At 47.9% G+C, this 20,552-nt stretch overlaps 1 protein-coding gene across 6 annotated transcripts; it reads right to left on the reverse strand.

Moving 5' to 3' along the window:
- Nucleotides 1-160: 160 nt before the first annotated feature.
- Nucleotides 161-18,967, reverse strand: COA1 (cytochrome c oxidase assembly factor 1). 6 transcript variants are annotated; one of them, XR_015248137.1, is made up of 7 exons: nt 18,770-18,967; nt 16,274-16,325; nt 14,062-14,161; nt 11,118-13,427; nt 3,877-4,024; nt 1,551-1,691; nt 323-442 (listed from the first exon to the last, which is right to left on the reverse strand). XR_015248137.1 is itself a non-coding variant. In XM_086697041.1 (6 exons), exons 3-6 carry the CDS (start codon nt 14,144-14,146, stop codon nt 420-422), a joined length of 330 nt encoding a protein of 109 aa, XP_086553167.1. In that variant the 5' UTR covers nt 14,147-14,161; nt 16,274-16,325; nt 18,770-18,967; the 3' UTR covers nt 323-419. The 6 variants fall into 6 exon arrangements, 3 of the variants coding, with proteins under 3 accessions (XP_086553166.1, XP_086553167.1, XP_086553168.1); XR_015248135.1 differs by lacking the exon at nt 11,118-13,427; XM_086697041.1 differs by lacking the exon at nt 11,118-13,427 and having other exon boundaries at nt 1,551-1,624.
- Nucleotides 18,968-20,552: the final 1,585 nt, after the last annotated feature.

The raw sequence follows: 20,552 nt of genomic DNA on the forward strand, positions 1-20,552 counted from the left end.
ATTGATGGAACTGAAAACTATGGGGGTCCGGAGGGGGAGGCAGGGAGCAGGCAGGAAAGAAAGAGGAGAACTAGCAAAAATCAGCGAACATCTTATTAACACTGATTCCTTTTACTCTGTGCTTTGCTTTTAGTGAATTTGCAGATAAATTCTTATAAACTTATAGTAAAATGTCCATTTTTTATTAAATTAAAAACCCGCAATAACCGTGTTCAAATTAACATTATACCAAAATTACCACATGCCAGCACATACAGTCACCCCTGGTGTTGGACACCCGGCTCAAGGCCCTGGAGGGACCCGGTGAGGAGGGGAGGCCACTCTTGGAGAAAGCAGAGTCGTTCTGATCACCTGTCCTCCTTCATCACCAGTGTCCCTGCTGAGCTTAAACACGGGAATCTGCTGACCACCCTTGAGCTTTAAGACCTTCTGAAGGTGCCACCTGAGAGAAAACAAAAGAATAGCCTCTAGTCACAAACACCAAAGCAAAAGGCATGGTCAAAAGAAAAAAAAAAAAACAGTTGTTTTTGAATAACGTCTTAAAAATTTTACACACTATTTTGTTAGAGCTATAAGATAACGTTTTAGCATTTTCTTAAGGACTCTCATAGTTTAACCAGCATCACTGTCAAGGCAAGTTTAACAAAGAATGAATGACCGGTGAATGGAGGGGGCACCAGGAAAGAGAAGGAACTTATTCCCCATTTCCTAATTCACATCAACCTTCAATTCTTGGCTGGAACTCTGCCAGCTCCTGCATTAATCCCAGGCTCGGGGGTCAATGAGCCCAGGGGGAGCCGGCTGGGGGCTGCCTGAGGGCTGCCTGCTCCTTTTGTCCTGGGGAATTAAAACACAACTTGGCTAAACAGCAAGCATCTCTGGAGAGGCTTCCAGAAGAGGGAGTGAGTGAATGTAGCTATTGGCAACCAGACAAGAAAAGCCAATTAATGGGGTGGAGATCTTCTATAAAGAATGTGATGAATACTTCTGGAACAGGAACCCATGCCTTTGTTCATCTGTGACGACTGAGGCAAGTGTTAGAAGTTGTAACACAGCATCAGTATCATAGATCTAGATCAGTAGAGCTGTCAAGTTCTTCACAGTCAGCAGCATAAGGAGAGGACAATTCAAGAGGCCTTACTTCATAAAACATCTGGACTGAGCTAAGAGCCAAAGCACTGGCTTGGTGTCCAGGCCATGAAACTTTTCAAGGTTTGAAAAATGAATTCTTACTATTGCAATCATTTCACTACAAATGAAAATGAGAATCAGGATTGTTTCCATTGGAGGGTTCTCTTCCTGTTCCCCCATTCCCACTCACCTTCCCATAATACCTCTGAAAGGGGGCATCTCTGGATGAGCTGACATAGTTATGGCCCTCTAACTTGGTTCCAGAGACTGGAATCTTCAACTGGGGGTATAAAATGCCAGATACAATTGGATACATTGTTGTCCTCCCAAGAGATGAAAAAGTGATGTTTTCTAGAGCTAACCCTATGAAGTCCAATGATCATTCACAGAATTGGTTGTTTTCTAGCTGGAGAACTGACCTGATTTTCCATCTGGCTCCCTCCAAATGTCCTGCCCCTCTTTGGATGGTTTGGTGAGGTCAGTGGCAGTCCTCCTATTTGGCAGAGACCTTATGTGCAAACTCAGGGCTCTGAGTACTTACAACCATATTCAAAAAACCACTGTTAAGAAAGAACAGAACTACAGATACATGCAACAATATGGACATCAAAAACAGGCCAAGTGAAAGAGGCTTACCCAGAAGCATATAATTTAATTTTCTAGAACAGGCTAAGCTATGTTGGAAAAATGTATCAGAGAAGTGGTTGTCTCTAGCAGGGCTGAGGGATGTGAGAGGACCAACTGGGAAGAGCATAAGCGACTCTCAGGTGATGTGAACAGGCTACATCTAGATGGGGGCTTGTTACATTGGTGAATGCATTTATTAAAATTCATCAAATAGGACAGATTTGTACCTTTCCCAGAATGCAAATTTTACCTCAAAAAAAGAAAGAACAATAAATATATATTAAACTCTGGTTAATGATATGTTGCTTATGTGTTTAAATGAAGTGTATGGATGTTTGAACATGATGTGTTCATGGACACAGATATGGCTAGACAAACATATGAGATAAAGCAAATCAAGGAAAATATTACAGTAGACCCTCGAACAACACATCAAAAAATCTGCACGTAACTTTTGACTCCCCCCAAATTTAATTATTAATAGCACACTGATGTCGACTAACACGTTTGTATGTTCTATGTATTCTGTGCTGTATTCTTACAATAAAGTAAGCTAGAGGAAAGAAAATTTTAAGAAAATCGTTAAGGAGAAAACACATTTACAGTCCTGTACTGTATCAACAAAAATCTGTGTATGAAGTGGGCCCACACAGTCCAAACCTGTGTTGTTCAAGGATCAATTGTAATCAGAGAATCCAGGTAGTGGCTACCTGGGTACCAGAGTGTCAATTCTTTTATCTTCTCTGTACGTTCAAAACTTTTCATAATGAAAGAGAGGATCCAGCCCATGGGGAAGCACAGAGGAGCCACACCACATGGTGTGAAAGACTTGATGACATGCACATAAGGCCACCTGGCACACAGTGGGGCACTCTGTACCTGTTCACCCCTTCCCTTTGTCTTCTGGGCTCCCTCTCTCACTTAGTGGAACCGCTACCTTCCCACTCACCCATATCAGACATTAAAGCATCACCTCTGACGCAGTCCTCTCCTGATCTAAGCAGGCCATACCTCCGGTTCACACTCTCACGGCTGCACAGCTGCATAGCCACACTGCTTTCCTAAAGGCAGTCCCAGGGGTCCAGTATCTGGGTATTTCCAATCGGCATGAATTGATCTTCTTTTAAAGCCAGATCAAATATTTTTATCAAAATACTCAAGTATGAGTGGCTTTTGTCAGAAAAAAGTCCCAATGAAACTATTCCCATTAAAAAATTAATAAAAACAACACTGACAAAAAAAAAAAAAAAAGATCAGAGCATCTCACTCTTACCCATGGCTTCCGCTGGCCCCACAATCGAGTGTGTCTATCTCACACAATGATGTCACGGCCCTGTGGTCCCAGCCCGTCGTACCCACCACACCTGCCTGGGAAGCCTGCACCTCTGTGGAGGTCACACTGGCAGGGGGCACAGCCAAGTGCCTTCTCGGGCACACTGCTCCATAGCTGGCATTCCTTCTCTTCACAACAATGTCCCAGGTGGCTAACTGCTCCCTCCCAGGTTGCTGCCACAGCATTCGCTTCAGGGTACCCTGTCTTACTTGGGAGTTTTAAACCATAACCCCCTGGAAACCCTTCTGTATCTCTGAATTGCCCACACAGCTTCGAATCATTCCTCTAACTTGGTGTGGGCCCAAAACATATTTGTTCAACATTAGAATAAACGCATCTCATATTCAGGTGACTTTACTGGCTGAAATATAAAAGCGGATAGAGCTGAGAAAATGGACTGGCATTTCGTGGCAGCAATGGAATAAATGAGCATTAAAACTAGAGTTTAAAGAGTTGCTCACACTTGAATGAGCACTGACTGGTCGTAGATGTATTTCAAGTTCAAGGCAGAAGCTGTGGCACACTGCTGCTGCTCACTTCCCTACAACAGTCAGTTCCAGATGGTGCCCTGAGCCCGAACACTGCCTTCCCTGCCACAGTTATCCCCCAGAAAGGAAGACGAGTATGTGAGAATAAATTCACCCATAATGCTTTCACAGAAGGTGCTCAGTAATACCTAGTGGAGGTTTTACTTCGTGCATGTTCCCATCCCGAATCCTCCAAGACCGTCCCCCCAGCGATGGCAGCCCTCTCCCGGACTTCAGTCTGCATGGGGAGCACGTTACCTGGGCATTGGCAATGTCCACGAAGCTGTACTTGTCGGTGAGGTGGAGCTAATGGACAAAAACGGAGGGCCCAGAGCCGCCAGGGCCTCGGGGTAGCTGTACAGCTGCTCCAATGCTAGCTGGTAATAGGAAGCCCTGGAAAAAGCTTCTAAGGGGGAAAGACAGTTGTTACATTTATTTTTCTTTTTTAAACTCAGTCAGGTAGACTCTCTATAGAAAGTTGGAGGATACAATTCATGTACAGCTTGGAAACAGAAACAAATGTGAAATTTCTGGATGGAAAATAATTCGGGAACATTTACCCTAAACTGTCCCTTTTAGAGACTCCAAAAGCAAAGTATAGAAAGTCAGTGTTAGGATGTCCCTGGAAGGGGGCGGCCCTCTTGCCAGCGCGCCGGGACAAACTGAAGGTCAACCAATCACCGAGCGGCAGCACAACCCAATGGAAAGCCCCGAGTGGCTCTCCAGAAGGAACTGAAGGTCAACCAATTACCAAGCAACAGCACAACCTGGCTCGAGAGAAAGACCCACCGGAGCCTAAACCTGGAACTGCTGCGGCTTAAAAACCCTACCCCACCATACCCGGGCGCGACTTCCTTGACTCCTCTCTCTCTCTCCCTGAGTCACAGAACCTCGTCCGAGACCTTAGTTCCCAAATAAAGCCTTTGACTGCTAAAATTTTTTAGCCTCTGACTCCTATCTTTACCCTGCCTTATGCCTGACCCTAACATTTGGTGCCGAAACCCAGGAGGAGGTGGTAGCTCACCTCCCTCGGCTGAACTCCCCCCTCCTCACCAAGCCAGATGCCAACCACCCTACTCTCAAGAGCCTACAGGAGCCGGTAAGTAGGACAGACCCCTCCTTTCCCCCCTTCCAACTACGGCTGACACCCACGAGACACGTCTCGCAAGTCAGTCTCCTCTCCTCCGCACACGGAAAGGCCCGCACGCCAAAAGACCCCTTATTGCAACGCGAGGGACGCCTCGCCTTGCCACGCCAATGGGGAGTAACGAGTCTAAACCACCTCCATCTCTTACCCCCCTCCAATGTCTGTTAAAAAACTTTTGGCTCCTGGGCTTACAAGGTGAACTTCGTCGTAACCGACTCGTCCGCCTTTGCACTGTAGTCTGGCCTCAATACAAATGAGATAATGATTCTCAATGGCCACCTGAGGGGTCTCTACAATACCAAATCTTAACCAATCTGGACAATTTCTGCCATCGGCTGGGAAAATGGGGAGAAATACCCTACGTTATGGCCTTTTGGGACCTCAGGTCTCGCCCCCACCTATCTTCCTCCTGCCCCTCTGCATGCGTGCTCCTTGTCCGCCCACAACCCCCCAATGACCCCACCTCACCAATTTCCCCTATCTCTGACCCGTTAGAGGATCTAGCCACGCCACCCACCGGGCCTCGCCCCTCTCTGTACTCCCAACCCCCAGCCATCCCACCCTTGCCTCCCATATCATCCCCAACTCGTGCTCAGGCCCCTCCCAGCGAACAGACCCCAGCGGCCATCTTACCTCTCTGTGAGGTGGCAGGGACTGAAGGCCTGGTTCGCGTCCCCTTCTCCAAGACTTGTCCGCCATTGAAAAGCAACTAGGGTCATTCTCAGCAGACCCCACCCAATACATTAAGGAATTCCAATACCTCGCCCAAGCCTACAGTCTCACATGACATTCATGTGATCCTCACCTCTACCCTCAGCCCTGAGGAGAGGGAGCGCATCCAGGCCGCAGCCAGAGAGCATGCAGACCAAACCCACATGACCGACCCCAGTATGCCCGCAGGAGCCGATGCTGTCCTGGCAGCCGATCCCAATTGGAACTACCAACATGCAGGCAATGGTCACCGGCGCCGGGACCAGATGATCCAATGCCTACCAGCAGGCATGAGGGCAACCTCAAACAAATCAGTAAATTTTAACAAACTTCAAGAAATAATACAAGACCCCCATGAAAACCCCGCAGCCTTCCTTAGCCGGCTCACAGAGGCACTTACCCAATATACCAGACTAGACCCTACCACCCCCGCTGGGGCCACGGTACTGGCCACCTATTTTATTTCCCAATCAGCCCCTGATATTCGAAAAAAACTAAAAAGGGCTGAAGACGGCCCTCAAACCCCTATGGCCAACCTGGTAAAGATGGCTTTTAAAGTTTTTAATGGCCAAGAGGAAGCTCAAGAACAATAGTGACAGTCCCGTCTCCAACAAAAGGTACAATTACAAACCCAAGCCTTGGTAGCTGCCCTGAGACCAGCCGCAGTAAAGCCCTCTGGACCACGGCCCCCTCCGGGGCCTTGTTTTAAATGTGGCCAAGAAGGCCATTGGTCTCGTCAGTGTCCCCATCCCAAAAAGCCTACCAGTCCATGCCCATTGTGCCAGCAAATGGGCCACTGGATATCCGATTGTCCTAACCCAAGGGACAACAGACTCGCAACACCTCCACGTGGCGAGGCTTCACCCGGATGGGACTCTGCCTTCCAACTGCTGGAGATGGAGGATGACTATTGACGAGGCCCAGACTCAGTAACTCCGGTGACCCACGCCAAGCCCAGGGTAAAACTCCAGGTAGCGGGTAAGTCCATCTCCTTTCTGTTGGACACGGATGCTACCTATTCCGTCCTGCCGAGCTATTTCGGCCCCACTACGCCATCCTCCATTTCAGTCATGGGCATAAATGGCACCCCCTCCATTCCCCCATGCACACCGGTACTCACCTGCTGCCTGGATGGCCTCCACCTCTCCCACTCCTTCCTAGTCATCCCCTCCTGCCCCGTCCCCCTGTTGGGCTGAGACATCCTCAGTAAATTAGGAGCCTCTATACATTTACCAGCTATTTGCTCCCCTCCCTCCCCCACTCATCTCCTACTGGCTGTTATCATGGACGACACAGACCACAGCCTCAACCCACACCCAGACCTCCCAATAGACCCAATCGTATGGGATACATCCACCCCAACAATCGCCACCCATCACCAACCTGTCCTCATTAGACTCAAAAATCCATCACAATTCCCATCTAGACCCCAATACTCAATCTCCCACGCTCCAGACTAGGCCTGAAGCCCATTATCGATTGCCTACTCAAGGAGGGCCTCCTAATCCCATGTCATTCCCCCTGCAACACCCCAATCTTGCCTGTAAAAAAGCCAAATGGCTCATATAGACTAGTTCAAGACCTCCGAATAATCAATGAAGCTGTAATTCCCATCCATCCAGTAGTGCCCAACCCATATACCCTCCTCTCCCAAATCCCCCCATCCATGACCCATTTTACAGTGCTTGATCTCAAAGATGCCTTTTCCACCATTCCCTTACATCCTGAGTCCCAATTCCTCTTTGCCTTCACATGGCAAGATCTAGTCACTTCTCTGGCCTGCCAACTCACATGGACGCTACTTCCCCAAGGATTTCGTGATAGTCCCCATCTCTTTGGGCAGGCCTTGGCCAGGGATCTCCTCAAAGCCCCACTCTCCAGTCACTGTACTCTACTACAGTACATAGATGACCTTCTATTATGTGGAACCTCTTTCGACCACACCAAACAAGATACAGTCCAAATCCTAAATTTCCTGGCTAACCTGGGGTATCGAGTCTCCCCACACAAAGCCCAAATCTGTACTAATACAGACATATTCCTGGGAGTCTCACTCACACCTACTACCAAGGCCCTAACCCAAGATCATCTTCAAGCCCTCCAGACCCTGTCCCCACCTACCAATGCAGACGAAATCCTCTCCTTCCTGGGTCTAGTAGGCTTCTTCCGACACTGGATCCCTAACTTTGCTATACACGCAGCCCCCCTATACAAAGCAGCCAAAGAAACCCCCCAAGGCCCACTCTCCAGCCCAGGATCGGTCGCAAGGGCCTTCCAACAGCTGGTCACATCTCTAGTCACTCAACCGGTCCTTTCCCTCCCTAATGTTTTAAAGCCTTTCCTCTTATACACAGATGAGAGGGCTGGAATTGCCACAGGGCTCCTAACCCAACCCTGTGGCCCTATGTTACAAGCTATCGCCTACCTTTCTAAACAACTGGACCCTACGATCAGGGGGTGGCAACTCTGCCTCAGAGCACTTGAAGCAGCAGCCACTCTAACCCAAGAGGCATTCAAACTCACCCTACACTGCCCCCTAACAGTACTTTCACCGCACCGTCTATCTGATCTCCTTACACATAAGGCCCTGGCACACTTCTCCCCATCAGGCATATAATTGTTCCATCTGCTCTTTATTGAAAATCCTGAAATATCTCTCCAACTCTCCCCCAGACTCAATCCTGCCACGCTACTTCCACAAATCAACCCCAAAGACACTTCACAGCCACCCTTCCACTCCTGCACTGAACTTATAGATATTCTCTCCAAACCTCCATCTAACTTAAAGGACCTTCCCCTCACTTCCCCTGATCTCATCCTATTTGTAGACGGCAGCTCACTAGTTGACTGCAAGGGCCACCGACGAGCAGTGTACGCTGTAGTTACATTAAACCAAACTCTAGAGACCCAGACTTTATTCACAGGAACCACATCCCAGAAGGCTGAACTCACAGCCCTCATTAGGGCTCTCCAATTGTCCAGAAACAAAAGGGTCACAATATACACAGACTCAAAATACGCTTTCCTTATTGCACATACACACTCCCACTTATGGGAAGAAAGAGGATTCCTCACAACTAAGGGTACCCCCATCATCAATGGGCCACTCATGGCAAAACTCCTTGAGGCCCTCAAACTCCCACAGGAAGTGGCCATTGTCCACTGCAAGGGCCATCAACCCCTAACCACAGAGATAGCTACAGGAAATCACAAGGCTGACAACACTGCTAGACAAACAGCTCTCTCTCTCGACCCAGTTCCTATGGGCATCCTCACCAAAGATACCACTCCCAATTATACCCCAGATGAACAAAAACAATACATGGCCCATCCCAATGCCCACGCCAACGCAGGCTGGACCATGCTGGGCCCCCGACTGGCCCTCCCAAATAGCCTAGTCCCTTCCCTACTAACAAAAATCCACAAAACCCTACACATTGGGCCGGAGGCCACCTTCCGCTTCCTTGAGCCCTTTATGTACCACCCGCACCTACGACAACTGATCACCAAAACACACCAACAATGCACCACATGCGCCGCAGTCAGTTCCCAAGGGAGAATGAGGCACCCAGGCCCCACTCATCAGATGCGGGGCCATCTCCCGGGCAAAGACTGGCAAATAGATTTCACTCACATGCCAAAACACAAAAAATTACGGTATCTCCTTACTATAATTGACACCTTTACAGGGTGGATAGAAGCCTTCCCCACCTCATCTGAAGGGGCCTCCACAGTGGCTGAGATCTTACTCAAGGACATCATTCCCCGCTTTGTTCTACCAATAAGGATACAGTCTGACAACGGGCCCACTTTCATCTCAGCAGTCACCCAACAGGTCTCCAAAGCTTTGGGTATTACTTGGAAACTCCACATACCACACCACCCCCAGTCCTCGGGTAAGGTTGAAAGGGCCAATGGCCTCATAAAAGACCATCTCACTAAACTCTCCATAGAGACTCGGCTTTCTTGGCCTCAACTCCTACCTATAGCACTCACCTGACTCCGAGCTGCTCCCCGAGGACCCACAGGCCTCAGCCCATTTGAACTCCTATACGGGTGACCCTTCCTGTTACCCCAACCCTACCAAAAGATCCTCCTCCTTTGGCTGCCTATCTCCCTTACCTCAGCCTGCTCCGACACCTGATTTGACAGTACGCTGACCTCACTCTACTAGCTCCCATCCATCTCTCCTCTCCCTCACTATCTGTAAACCCAAGAGACTCAGTGCTCCTTCGAGTAAGACAAAAACCAACCCTTGCCCCCCGGTGGGAGGGTCCCTACACAGTCATACAACCCCCACGGCTGCTAAATTATTGGGCCACACCCCATGGGTTTACACCTCTGACCTCAAACGGGCCCCCCCTTTACCCCCTATACCAGAAGAATCGTGGACCTCCCAACCAACCGGCCCCCTCACCCTCAAACTAACCCGACAGGCCCCTTCATGACGGACCCTTCCCCTCAGTTTCCCACCTTCACACTCACAATATTACACGAGCTACAGCTCTCCCACTCATCCGACCCCATCACCCTCCCCTTATTTCTCTCCTGGGTCTCCGACTGTTGGCTTCAGGGAACTCTCTCCGATTTCTCCCCCGTCAAAATCTCCTTCTTTAGCTTTTTACTAACCATACTTCTATATCATGATGATACTTCCCTTGTTACTCCTTGTTAACATCATCCCCCTTATACCCTCACAACCCTCCTATAGGTGGGTTTTTTACCTATCCGAAACTTTTAATGGACACACCTCTATCACACCCTCTACCCCTTGCTCCATTGTTGGGTGCCAAAATCAAGTCACCTTTAAATTCCCCTCTTTCAACACCCTCCAAGCCTCTACGCGGATTACTCCTGCCATTTGCTTTTTATATGACCAAACCGACAAAATATGCTCCCAAACCTCCCCCAACCAATATGGAGGATGCCCCTATCACTATTGTAACATACACTGGCTCAACCTATACTGTTTCACAGGACCAAGGACAGGCCGCTTCTGCTTAAAAAATGGCAACTTTACCCTTACTGTCCCTGATCCATGGGATACCCGCTGGCAAACCGGAATAAAGGGCAAACTGTATCAGAATGACCATTTCTCTAACCCCATCTCCTTTTTAACCATCTATCAAACCTATGAGCCCTCAATGTCTCCTTTCCTCTCCAACCTTAAAGATCTTACCCAAGTAATCACGGACCAAAAAGACCAGCTCAACACACAACTAAAGACACCCCCTGCACAACATCCCTTCTCATGGCTTACATTGATCAGACAAGGAGCCATCCTGCTTAATCACTCAGGCTTAACCAACCTGTCACACTGCTTTCTTTGTGCATCCCTTCAGCAGGATCCAGTAATAGCCATCCCATTACCCACCCCCTTTCCCAACACCACTAACTCCATCAACCACCCCAGAAGTCAAATCTCCCTACAGATTCCCATCCTCACTGAGACCCCTCAAGGCAACACGTCTCACCCAATATGCTACTCCTCTCATGCCTCCCCAACTTGCCCCTCCCCCCTGCCTATGCTTAGCCACGACCCTCCCCCAGGGGGATTCTATTGGTGTAAGGGCACAGCTTATAAACAAATGCCCCAAAATGCTTTTATCTGTCTCCCAGTCACCATTATCCCCCAACTCACCCTATACGGACAGGAAGAACTCCATCAACTCCTCGAATTCCGTCTCCAAAAACGAGTTGTTTTCCTCCCACTAATGGTCTCTCGCTAGCCACGTCCCTATTGGCCGCCAGGGTTGGGACCGGCTCCCTCACACACTCCATTACCTCCTCCAGAGACCTGTCAGACAGGCTCCAGATCGCAATAGAAGCCTCATCAACCTCCCTATCCAACTTACAAAGGCAGATCAACTCCCTAGCACAGGTCACTCTACGAAACCAACGAGCCCTAGGTCTCCTGACAGCAGAAAAAGGGGGAACATGCCTGTTCCTGAGGGAAGAATGTTGCTACTACCTCAATGAGTCAGGCTTAGTTGAAACCAATGTAGAACACCTAAAGGAATTCCAAAAAACTCTATCCGCCCACCCAGGATCCTCAGACCCCCTAACCTCCTGGTGGCAATCACCCCACCTAACTTGGCTCCTCCCCATAGTCACCCCACTAGTTTCTATCTGTATAATACTTATGCTCTTACCTTGTTTTCTCCGTTTCGTATGGAAACGAATTCATGAAGTTTCCCAGGTCGCATTTCATCGGATGGTGGTCCGGCCCTATTCCTGCATTCCAACCTCAGACCCCACATACTATGGCATCACCCTTACACCCGCAGGAAGCAGCCAGATCAGATCCCTCGCCCATTATCACCAATAAGAGGTTGGAATGTTAGGATGTCCCTGGAAGGGGACGGCCCTCTTGCCAGCACGCCCGAACAAACTGAAGCCCCGAGCAGCGCGCGGGAACAAACTGAAGGTCAACCAATCACCGAGCGCCAGCACAACCTGGCACAAGAGAAAGACCCACCTGAGCCTAAACCCGGAACTGCTGCAGCTTAAAAACCCTACCCCACCATACCCGGGCGCGACTTCCCTGACTCCTCTCTCTCTCTCCCTGAGTCACGGAACCTCGCCAGAGACCTTAGTTCCCAAATAAAGCCTTTGCTAAAATTTTTTAGCCTCTGACTCCTATCTTTACCCTGCCTTACACCTGACCCTAACAGTCAGTATCTGCAGGAACGTGGCAGATGACCTTGAGCAAGGTACTTGATTCTTTCCGTACCTCAATTCCTTCATCTCTCATTTCCCACCTTATTCGTTGCCTCGTTTCTTCATCTAAGGGGTTTGCCCAGATCCTTTTTGGCTTTCCTTTCAGTTCTAAAGTCCTGTGATTCCATGACTTGCTCAAAGTGACATGGCTCATCCATGGTAGAGCTGGGGCCAAAATCTATGACTCTGGACTTCTAAACATTGCTCCTTTCACTAGGATGAAGGCCCCAATAAACCAGCATAAAATATCCCCCAACAGCAACAGCAACAGCAACAAAACCTTTGGGCCAAGAAACAGAACGTGAAAATGCTGGTTTGTCAAGTTTATAGATTTAAGGCAACATTTCATGTAGGTTAAGCTGCTTATAAGCTGCTCTCAGTCTCAGGTACATTTCTTGGGCCAAAGGCTACCAGAAACCCCAGGAAGTTCCTCCCTGAAGGTATAAGGTAGACGAGCTGCCTTCGGGAGAGAGCAAAGGTAGGCTTCCCAAGTAGGGGTTTCAGTTTGGCAACAAGAAAGAGCTTCCCTCCTGTAGGCCCCATCCCAGTATGAAAGGGGAGGATGGCCTGAGACAGGAGAGGCCAGGGAGGATGCTCACCCTGGGCTACTTCCCAGGACTGGGAAGTATGAGCATGGTGCCAGCCAAGACAGGAAAAGGAGGAGCACAGGTCGGGTCCAGATTTCCATGGTGAGACACCGTTCTCAGTATCTCCTATGTCTTACAATTTATTTAATTTTACAACAACCTCATGCACAGGCACTAGTGTTGCCCCTCATCACACAGATAATGGAGGTGAGAGATCCTCCCACAAGGCTACACAGCCAGCGCAGAGCTGGCTCTGGCATTCAACTCAGGCGGTTGGCTATAGATGCCAGCTGGGCTATCTCTCCTGGACGAGCCCGGCCTACTGAGGAGGAAAGACCTCGGTCTCCTGACCCATAAAATGTACCCATTCCTGTTGTGTCCTGCTCCCACCCCTTGGCAGAGGGGAGAGGAGGCTGAGCTATTCCAGTCTGAATTACCCCTGGCTGTGCTCGCCTCAGGCCACCTCAAGACTCAGAGAGCCCTGGGCCAAGGCTGAAGGAAGGTGGGGGAGAAGGGATGCACAGGACACTGAGCACTCTCTGCCTGTCTGCTGGTGATACGTCCTGGCAGGAAGTGAAAATGGTGCAGAGTCAGGGTGAGAAGCCAGGCTGGGTGGGCATAAAGGATCTTCAAAGAAAGGCAGTCTAGAAAAAAAAAAAAAAGAAAAAAACTGCTGCTGCTTTGCAACTAGTAGCACTGAAATGACCTTAAATGTCTTGGCTGCCCACAGTAATTGTGGCCTGTCTTTACAAATTCAAATTTGTGTGCAGTGGGGCTGGAAGCAGCATCTGTCAGGAGTTTGCATCCCGGGCTCTTCTTTTATTTTCTCCCCTCACCAGAGTCCCTTGCTCAAGGTCCCCTCCTCCACTAAATCTACAGCAGAGAATGGCAGGGCAAACAGGCTGAGGACTCTTGAAAAACAGCCAGTTTTCCCCACCTGTGAACCATCTGGTACTGCCCTTCCCTCTCTTCTTTACATAATCTCAGAAATCTTAAGGGATCTCTTGTGTGTGCACTGGAGTGAAAGCCCATCTTGCTTTTTGCAAGGCTTGTGATGCAAACGAATCCTGGTCCTTTCATTTGCGCTTGGAGATCCAGGAAAAACTGGGATTATAGGATAAACAGGAAACTATAGCCAAAGGAATGGTACTGGCTACTAAAAATAGCCCTTTCTCTAATCTCCTGAAAGCATCTCAAGTATTTCCTTTGATGGAGGAGCAGGGCAGAGAGAGCTGGGAGGAAGCTACGCCTTGGCGGCTGGGTTCACTGGATACTTACTTCGTATAAGGTAATATATAAGGGTGCAGCTCCCACTGGCCACCACACTGGAAAGAAGGACCAGTTTCCCCAGAGGCAATGGCATCTTGCTTCCTGGAGACTTTACAAACAAAAGACATGAATTAGTCTTTAAATTCAAGTTTAGGACGAGGGACTTTGGCTGGATTGGGCCCCACAGGGAAAGGAAAGCTAAAGAGGAAGCCAGCAAGGAGGGGAGGCCACCTTCCCCATTTGCTTCCTTTCAGAAAACCAGGGCTGGTTCTGGAGCCAAAGCAAAAGTGCCCTCCCGAGGGTGGCCCACATCCAGGACCCAGGCCGTGGGGGCGACGGCTGAGCACAGAGCAAGCATTCAGCACTTGTCTTTTCGGACAGAACCCAGCCCGTGTGCCAAGTCCTACATGGCCAGGAAGCACAACCACTTTGTCTCCTGCCTGCTGGTAAACAGGAAGCTTATCCTTTTGTGGCAGTAGTTGGTCTTATGAGCCTACCAATAGGCCTGCGTGGTCACTGGCTGCTTTCTTTCATATTTTGAAAAATGTCCCACCCCCCTGGATGAGGAAACTGTGGTCATGACTCTCAGGATGAATGAACAGATGGAGAGGAGCCAGCTCAGCAAATTCAGCATACCATGGCCACCCTGGCCTTAACTCCTGTCTCCTGAAGGCCTGGGTGGGGCTTTGAGCAGCACTAGGGCCTCAATGGTACCAATTATGCTCCTTCTGGTGGCCATTTAACCACTGCTCACAACTGGCCTAAGCCTTTCTGTGAAGCTGTAAGATACCCGGCCATAAAGCAGAGCAGGACACTGGCTTAGGACTGGATAAATCACATAAATGAGAGCAGACACTGAAAAGTGAGGAGTGCATGGCGCAGCCAAAAGGCAGCTTCGACCCAGCTCCAGCTGACAATGGTTATGCAGGCCAAGTCTGGATGGATCTTCCAATACTCCAAGAGACCTTTTATGTTAAACCGTTCCAATTCTAAGTGTTGACAACCAACTAAAAAGAAAAACAAACAAAAAAAACCCAAAACAACAACCAAAAAAAAAAAAAAAAAAAAAAAACCAACAAAATGCGTATGAGTCAGGTTCTTTCTGTAGGCTTCTGGTTTGCTTTGACCACCCAAGCTGCACCAGGGCATCCTCACACTCCATGAGATTTAGGTAAATTCCTCTGTCTTTGCTGATATTTCTCCAAGAAGAAATGAGATTTTGGACAGAGATGGAAACCTCAGTTATAAACTGGGAAGGAAAAGACGAAAAGTGTTTATATCCCCATTTGAAGATTTAACGTTAGAGTTTTATGTGCTTCTTTAGGACCAAGCTTTTGATGTGACCTAAAGGGGTCCAAGGCATTACAGTGCAAAATACTGGGCATGATGCTAGTTTCTCTGCCAGCTAGATCTGTGAGTCAAGGTATCCATATTCTCACCATCTACTCCTCCACCTTCTAGAATACAGATACTACTAACAACCGTCTACTTATTTCTGAAACCTGAAGGTAAATGAATCCTTAGGAAGGGCTGTTGGAGAAAGTTCCTCATATGGATATTCCTTCTGGGAACTAGAACTAAATATACCCTCAGGGCTAATGTTGACCAGCTCTACACTAAAATAACACTAAATTGAGGTTTCTGTATAAAAAGTATTTTGATCAACATATCAAATTAAGGAAGATGAAGCATTAGATCATCCTTTTACGCATTTTATTGGATACACATTTTATCCAACAGAGAAGGCTGCTGAAACCCCAAATACATGTACCCAGATCGCTGTGACAGTTTTGGCTGGTGCTGGGTAGTATGTAAGAATATTTATCAAAGTTGCGTGTAAGCTAATTACAGCAATGTAATCTGGGAAAAGCCATTTAGTCTCATAATGGAAAGGGTCGGAGCATCTCCAAAAAATGCATGAGTCAGATCTTGCTTAATTTGAAGGATGATAACTCAGGAGGGTGGGGCCGTGAGCATGAATCACATAGAACTCCCCAGAAGGTTGTAGTTTCTACAGCTGACATGAGACATGAGAAGGAAAACTGTCCTGAAACAATTCAGAGAATAGCCACCCATCTCTCATGTGAAATTACAGCCACAAGTGGACACTAGAGACCAGGAAAAACTCACAATTATTAAGGGAGCAACTTACATCTATTGTCTAACTTGAGAATACTCTGGCAGGTTCTAAGGGGGAACACGGCCCCAGAACATTCATTACCTTTGCCACTTCACAGCACGGCTTTCTTGAAAATCATCAAAGAGAAGTCGTTCTGCAATTAGATAAAGATTTTACATTAAAGTCACTTTTCAAACCCAATTCTCTCTGATTTCCAGTTTAAGACAGCCAAGTTTTATTACCAATCCAAGCTTTGGAACACGAATAAAAAGTTTCAATTTCAAAACAAGCCTTGTCTATACAGGGCTCTGGTTTTCCCCCCTTCTCTTCTGCCATGTAAGGAAAAGAAGAAACAACAAAGCCTGATGGTCTCCTGCGTGTGCACTATGTACCTCATAACAACCAGAAAACTGGTGTGGAGGGGCAGGCATACACGGCACATGTCTGACCACAATGCACACGATCCTGGATACAGGCAGCTGCCCACCAAAACAAGACGCCATCAATATAAGCTGTACAGCATGGATTAAAGCAGTTTTTTAGGGTTAAAAAGAAACAACAGTGTATTAAGTGTATACATAGGCTTTAATAATAATGATACGAGGTAACATATCTCTATTAGGTGCTTGGTGCCTATATGCTAAGCACGGTACATACAATAATTCATTTAATTCTCACAATCACCCCATGAAGTAGGAACTATTGTTATTATCCCTATTTTATAGATAAGTAAACTGAGGCACAGAGAGGTTAAGTAGAGTGTCCAAAGTCACTGATATGTGTCTCGGTGGTAGAACTGGGATTCAGACAGGCAGTCTGGTACCAGGGTCTGTGTTCTTAGGCACCATGATGCACTGACTGTAAGATACCTGCTGATTTCAGAAATACTGAAAAGTAAATATATACACATACATATACATAGACACATATGTGTACGTCTCTAAATTAAAATATACTCATGTTCAGTGCAAAAAGACCTCATCATATATGCCTTTCCTGCTATTTTTCATGATAAGAATGAGGCGCATACTTGTACTTTCACTCTTTCATTTAGCAAATGGTTGTGGAGGGCCTGCTCTTGTCAGACAAACAGTGCTGAGGGGAATAAAGACAATTCACAAAAGGGCCGTCAAGTATAACTATGCAGTACAGCACAGCACAATCCTAGCAGGCTTCCACTTCCAGGTGAAACATCCTAGATTCCTCATTATTTTTTTTTTTTTTTAATTTTTTTTTTTTCAATGTTTATTTATTTTTTTTGGGACAGAGAGAGACAGAGCATGAACGGGGGAGGGGCAGAGAGAGAGGGAGACACAGAATCGGAAACAGGCTCCAGGCTCCGAGCCATCAGCCCAGAGCCTGACGCGGGGCTCGAACTCACGGACCGCGAGATCGTGACCTGGCTGAAGTCGGACGCTTAACCGACTGCGCCACCCAGGCGCCCCTAGATTCCTCATTATTAAGACGGTTTTCCAACAGTTGGAAGTTCTAGAAAGTTACTTGAGGAAGGGGCAGGTACCTTTTCCTAATTTGCACAAAGGTGCCTATGGGCGAGCTGCAGCCCAGTTAGTGCAGGCAGAGTCCCGAACACCAGGAGAGGAAGCGACACCCAGGAAGTGGTCAGCTCTTCCTGGAGGGGGTCAGCAAAGGTTTCACAGAGGAAATCAGCTCAGCAGAGAGAGCAGAGCTGAAGGAAAGGGTGACAGGCTTCAGGTCGGTGGAAACGATGAGCGAAGGCCAGCAGCAGAAATGAGAGCTGGGGGGGTGGGAGGAGTCAGAGCCACACGACAGTGGTCTGGGAATGGAGGCAGTTCCTGCTGAGGAAGGCCACCCACTCTGAGCTGCTGGGCTCTACCCCATAGAAGGGGCCGCAGGCAGGAGCAGCAGCAGTGGAGTAGAAAGAGAAGGGCAGTTTCTTAAAGTATTTATTTGCTCATTTGTACACCAGCTCATTCTAAAAAGGATGATAGGGCTAACAAGGATGCAAATTTTAGAAGAGAAGAAAGAAATGAATGAGGAAATGAAGCCAAAGAGAAAATAATTTTAAGAAAAGAAATACAGCTGGGGTAACAGTGCATAAAATTACACACTCTGGTGCACTAGACATTTCTTCAAGGCAGCCAGGAGGGAAGTCTGAGCAACTACAAGGCCCAGTGTCCATGGGGTCGTGGGACACAGCAGCTGAGGAGGAATACAATTCCCAATAATACACAAAGCCCGAGAAAGCTCTCTCCCACACATGCTCAGCAATGGAGTCTCTGAATTGGCTAGCATTGCAAACAACATCCCTAGAATTGTTTTTAAAAGTTCACAAATTCCAAATAATCACTTTTTTGGATAACATCCCCTAATAAAAGCCACAATCAGAGTCCAAGCAGAAACATAAACAATTCTACAAGTGGCCCAAACATTGGGGCCTAAGTGGGAAGTTCTGACCGGCTACCTTGACTCAAAGGAGAACTAAGGCAGTCAGGACTGACCGGGTCTCCAGGGAGCCCCTCCATGTGTGACAGTGAGGTGAGGGATTTGGGGTTGAGGTGGGGAGAGGAGAACAAGGATTCAGCCTCTGCCCCTTTCAATCAGCTTCCGTTTACCTACCTCATCTGCAGCCTTGAAGATAGTGGTCAGCAGCCCCCAACCTCACACACCACAAATTCAAAAAGGCATGCTGGAGAACTAGAGATAGATTTGAGGCTACCTCCAGGAATGTTGTATTTTAGAACTAAGCTTTTGATCACTGAAAATTTGTTAATCTGATGTGAAAATCTGCAAGAAACTCAAATTCAGTTAGCCTAATACACAGCCAATCAGGGGAAGATTTTTTGCTTTACAGTAACTAAGAGGCAAGGGTTGTGACACATCTTGAAAATGAAGCTGGTTAGCCACAGGAAAGCGGAACAAAGTACAGGCAGGCTCTCTTCAGAAAGCAGTCAGTAACTCTGCTCTGACACACGAAGGGTGACTTAGGCCCACAAAGGCTAATGGCTTACAAACTCTTCTCAAAGGAGTGAGCACCTTTCTGGAGTCAAAGGGCAATCTGTGAAACAGGGTCGAGGACCCTCCTGTCACCTCCCTCCGAGCCCCCGACCAGATGGAGGAGATCCATAGGAAGTATCATTAGGGAGATAAACAGAAGCAGCTAGACAGTTCAAGCCACAGTCATGATCTGACCAGGGGAAGATGGAAGCAATCTGGTGGTAGGATCTCAAACTGGGCTGCACATCAGAATCCTGTGAAGAGCTTAAAAAAAAAATTGATGTCCAGGCCACTCCTCAGATGGATTGAAATAGAATCTATGGGAGTGGGGGGCGCCTGGGTGGCGCAGTCGGTTAAGCGTCCGACTTCAGCCAGGTCACGATCTCGCGGTCCGTGAGTTCGAGCCCCGCGTCGGGCTCTGGGCTGATGGCTCAGAGCCTGGAGCCTGTTTCCGATTCTGTGTCTCCCTCTCTCTCTGCCCCTCCCCCGTTCATGCTCGGTCTCTCTCTGTCCCCCAAAAAATAAAATAAACGTTGAAAAAAAAATTTTTTTTTAAATAAAAAGAATCTATGGGAGTGGGATCCAGGCACTGGTGTTTTTTAACCTCCTCAGGTGAGCCTAATACACAGCCAAATTTGCAGCCAGTGGTCTACAGAAACAACACCCTGCAAGTCAAGCACATGGGCTGTGGTTCAAAGGCTGGTCAGATGATCCTGTAGGGGGTCCTGGGACATTAGAGAATGGAGCCAGCTGTTCTCTCCATGCCACACACACCACCTCCCCGACCACATCTTGAGAGATTTAGAGGCTGTGGCAATAAATGAAATAGACTCCTCTTCCCAAGTGGTCTGGCCCTGGATAACAGGCACATAACCCTCGTGGGCCCTGGTCTGATAGCGGGAACCTGAAGCAGCAATCTGCCAGTGTGTGAGATAAAATCCTTGAGTTTAATAAGAGGTAAGCTCAGGAGGTCCTTATAGCAAGACAAGCACCCCAAAACCCAGCTGAGAAAGATGGACTGATCTAAGATAATAAATCCTTGATTTTTATGAGGCAGTTTTCTCACATTGTAATATTTCTGAAATCAGGCTATGTCTTACAAGCTGGGTCTCTTTAGTAAAGTGATTCTTTTCTCAACACTACCATCCCCAAATTGTTAAAACCATAATTTGCCTTAATACATTAAGAGTGGGCATAATAGGCAGCTGAAGTTGGAGCAGGGCCAGCCTGTACATGAACTCAGGACCATGTGAGCTTCCCAGCAAGACTATTAATATTCCATGGTTCTTCTTTAACTCTGGGCTTTGCTCAGGGAGACCCAGTCCAGGAATAATCTACCCACTCAATTTCCTCTGGATGACGTATGGCTGGTCTGGCTTGTCCCACATCTGAGTGACTACTATGG

This window comes from Puma concolor, chromosome A2 (genome assembly GCF_028749965.1).
Source record: "Puma concolor isolate L17-30 chromosome A2, mPumCon1.1.hap2, whole genome shotgun sequence".
Lineage (NCBI taxonomy): Eukaryota > Metazoa > Chordata > Mammalia > Carnivora > Felidae > Puma > Puma concolor.

Bases quoted from the DNA above. Each gene is read 5' to 3' on its own strand.
- COA1 (XM_086697040.1), bottom strand. From the start codon at position 14,146: ATGCCATTGCCTCTGGGGAAACTGGTCCTTCTTTCCAGTGTGGTGGCC. The intron at 4,025-14,061 runs GTAAGTATCCAG...TTTCCCCCTTAG, and splicing joins TATATATTACCTTATACGAA to AAGCTTTTTCCAGGGCTTCC. The intron at 443-3,876 runs GTAACGTGCTCC...GTTTTCTCTCAG, and splicing joins TGGACATTGCCAATGCCCAG to GTGGCACCTTCAGAAGGTCT.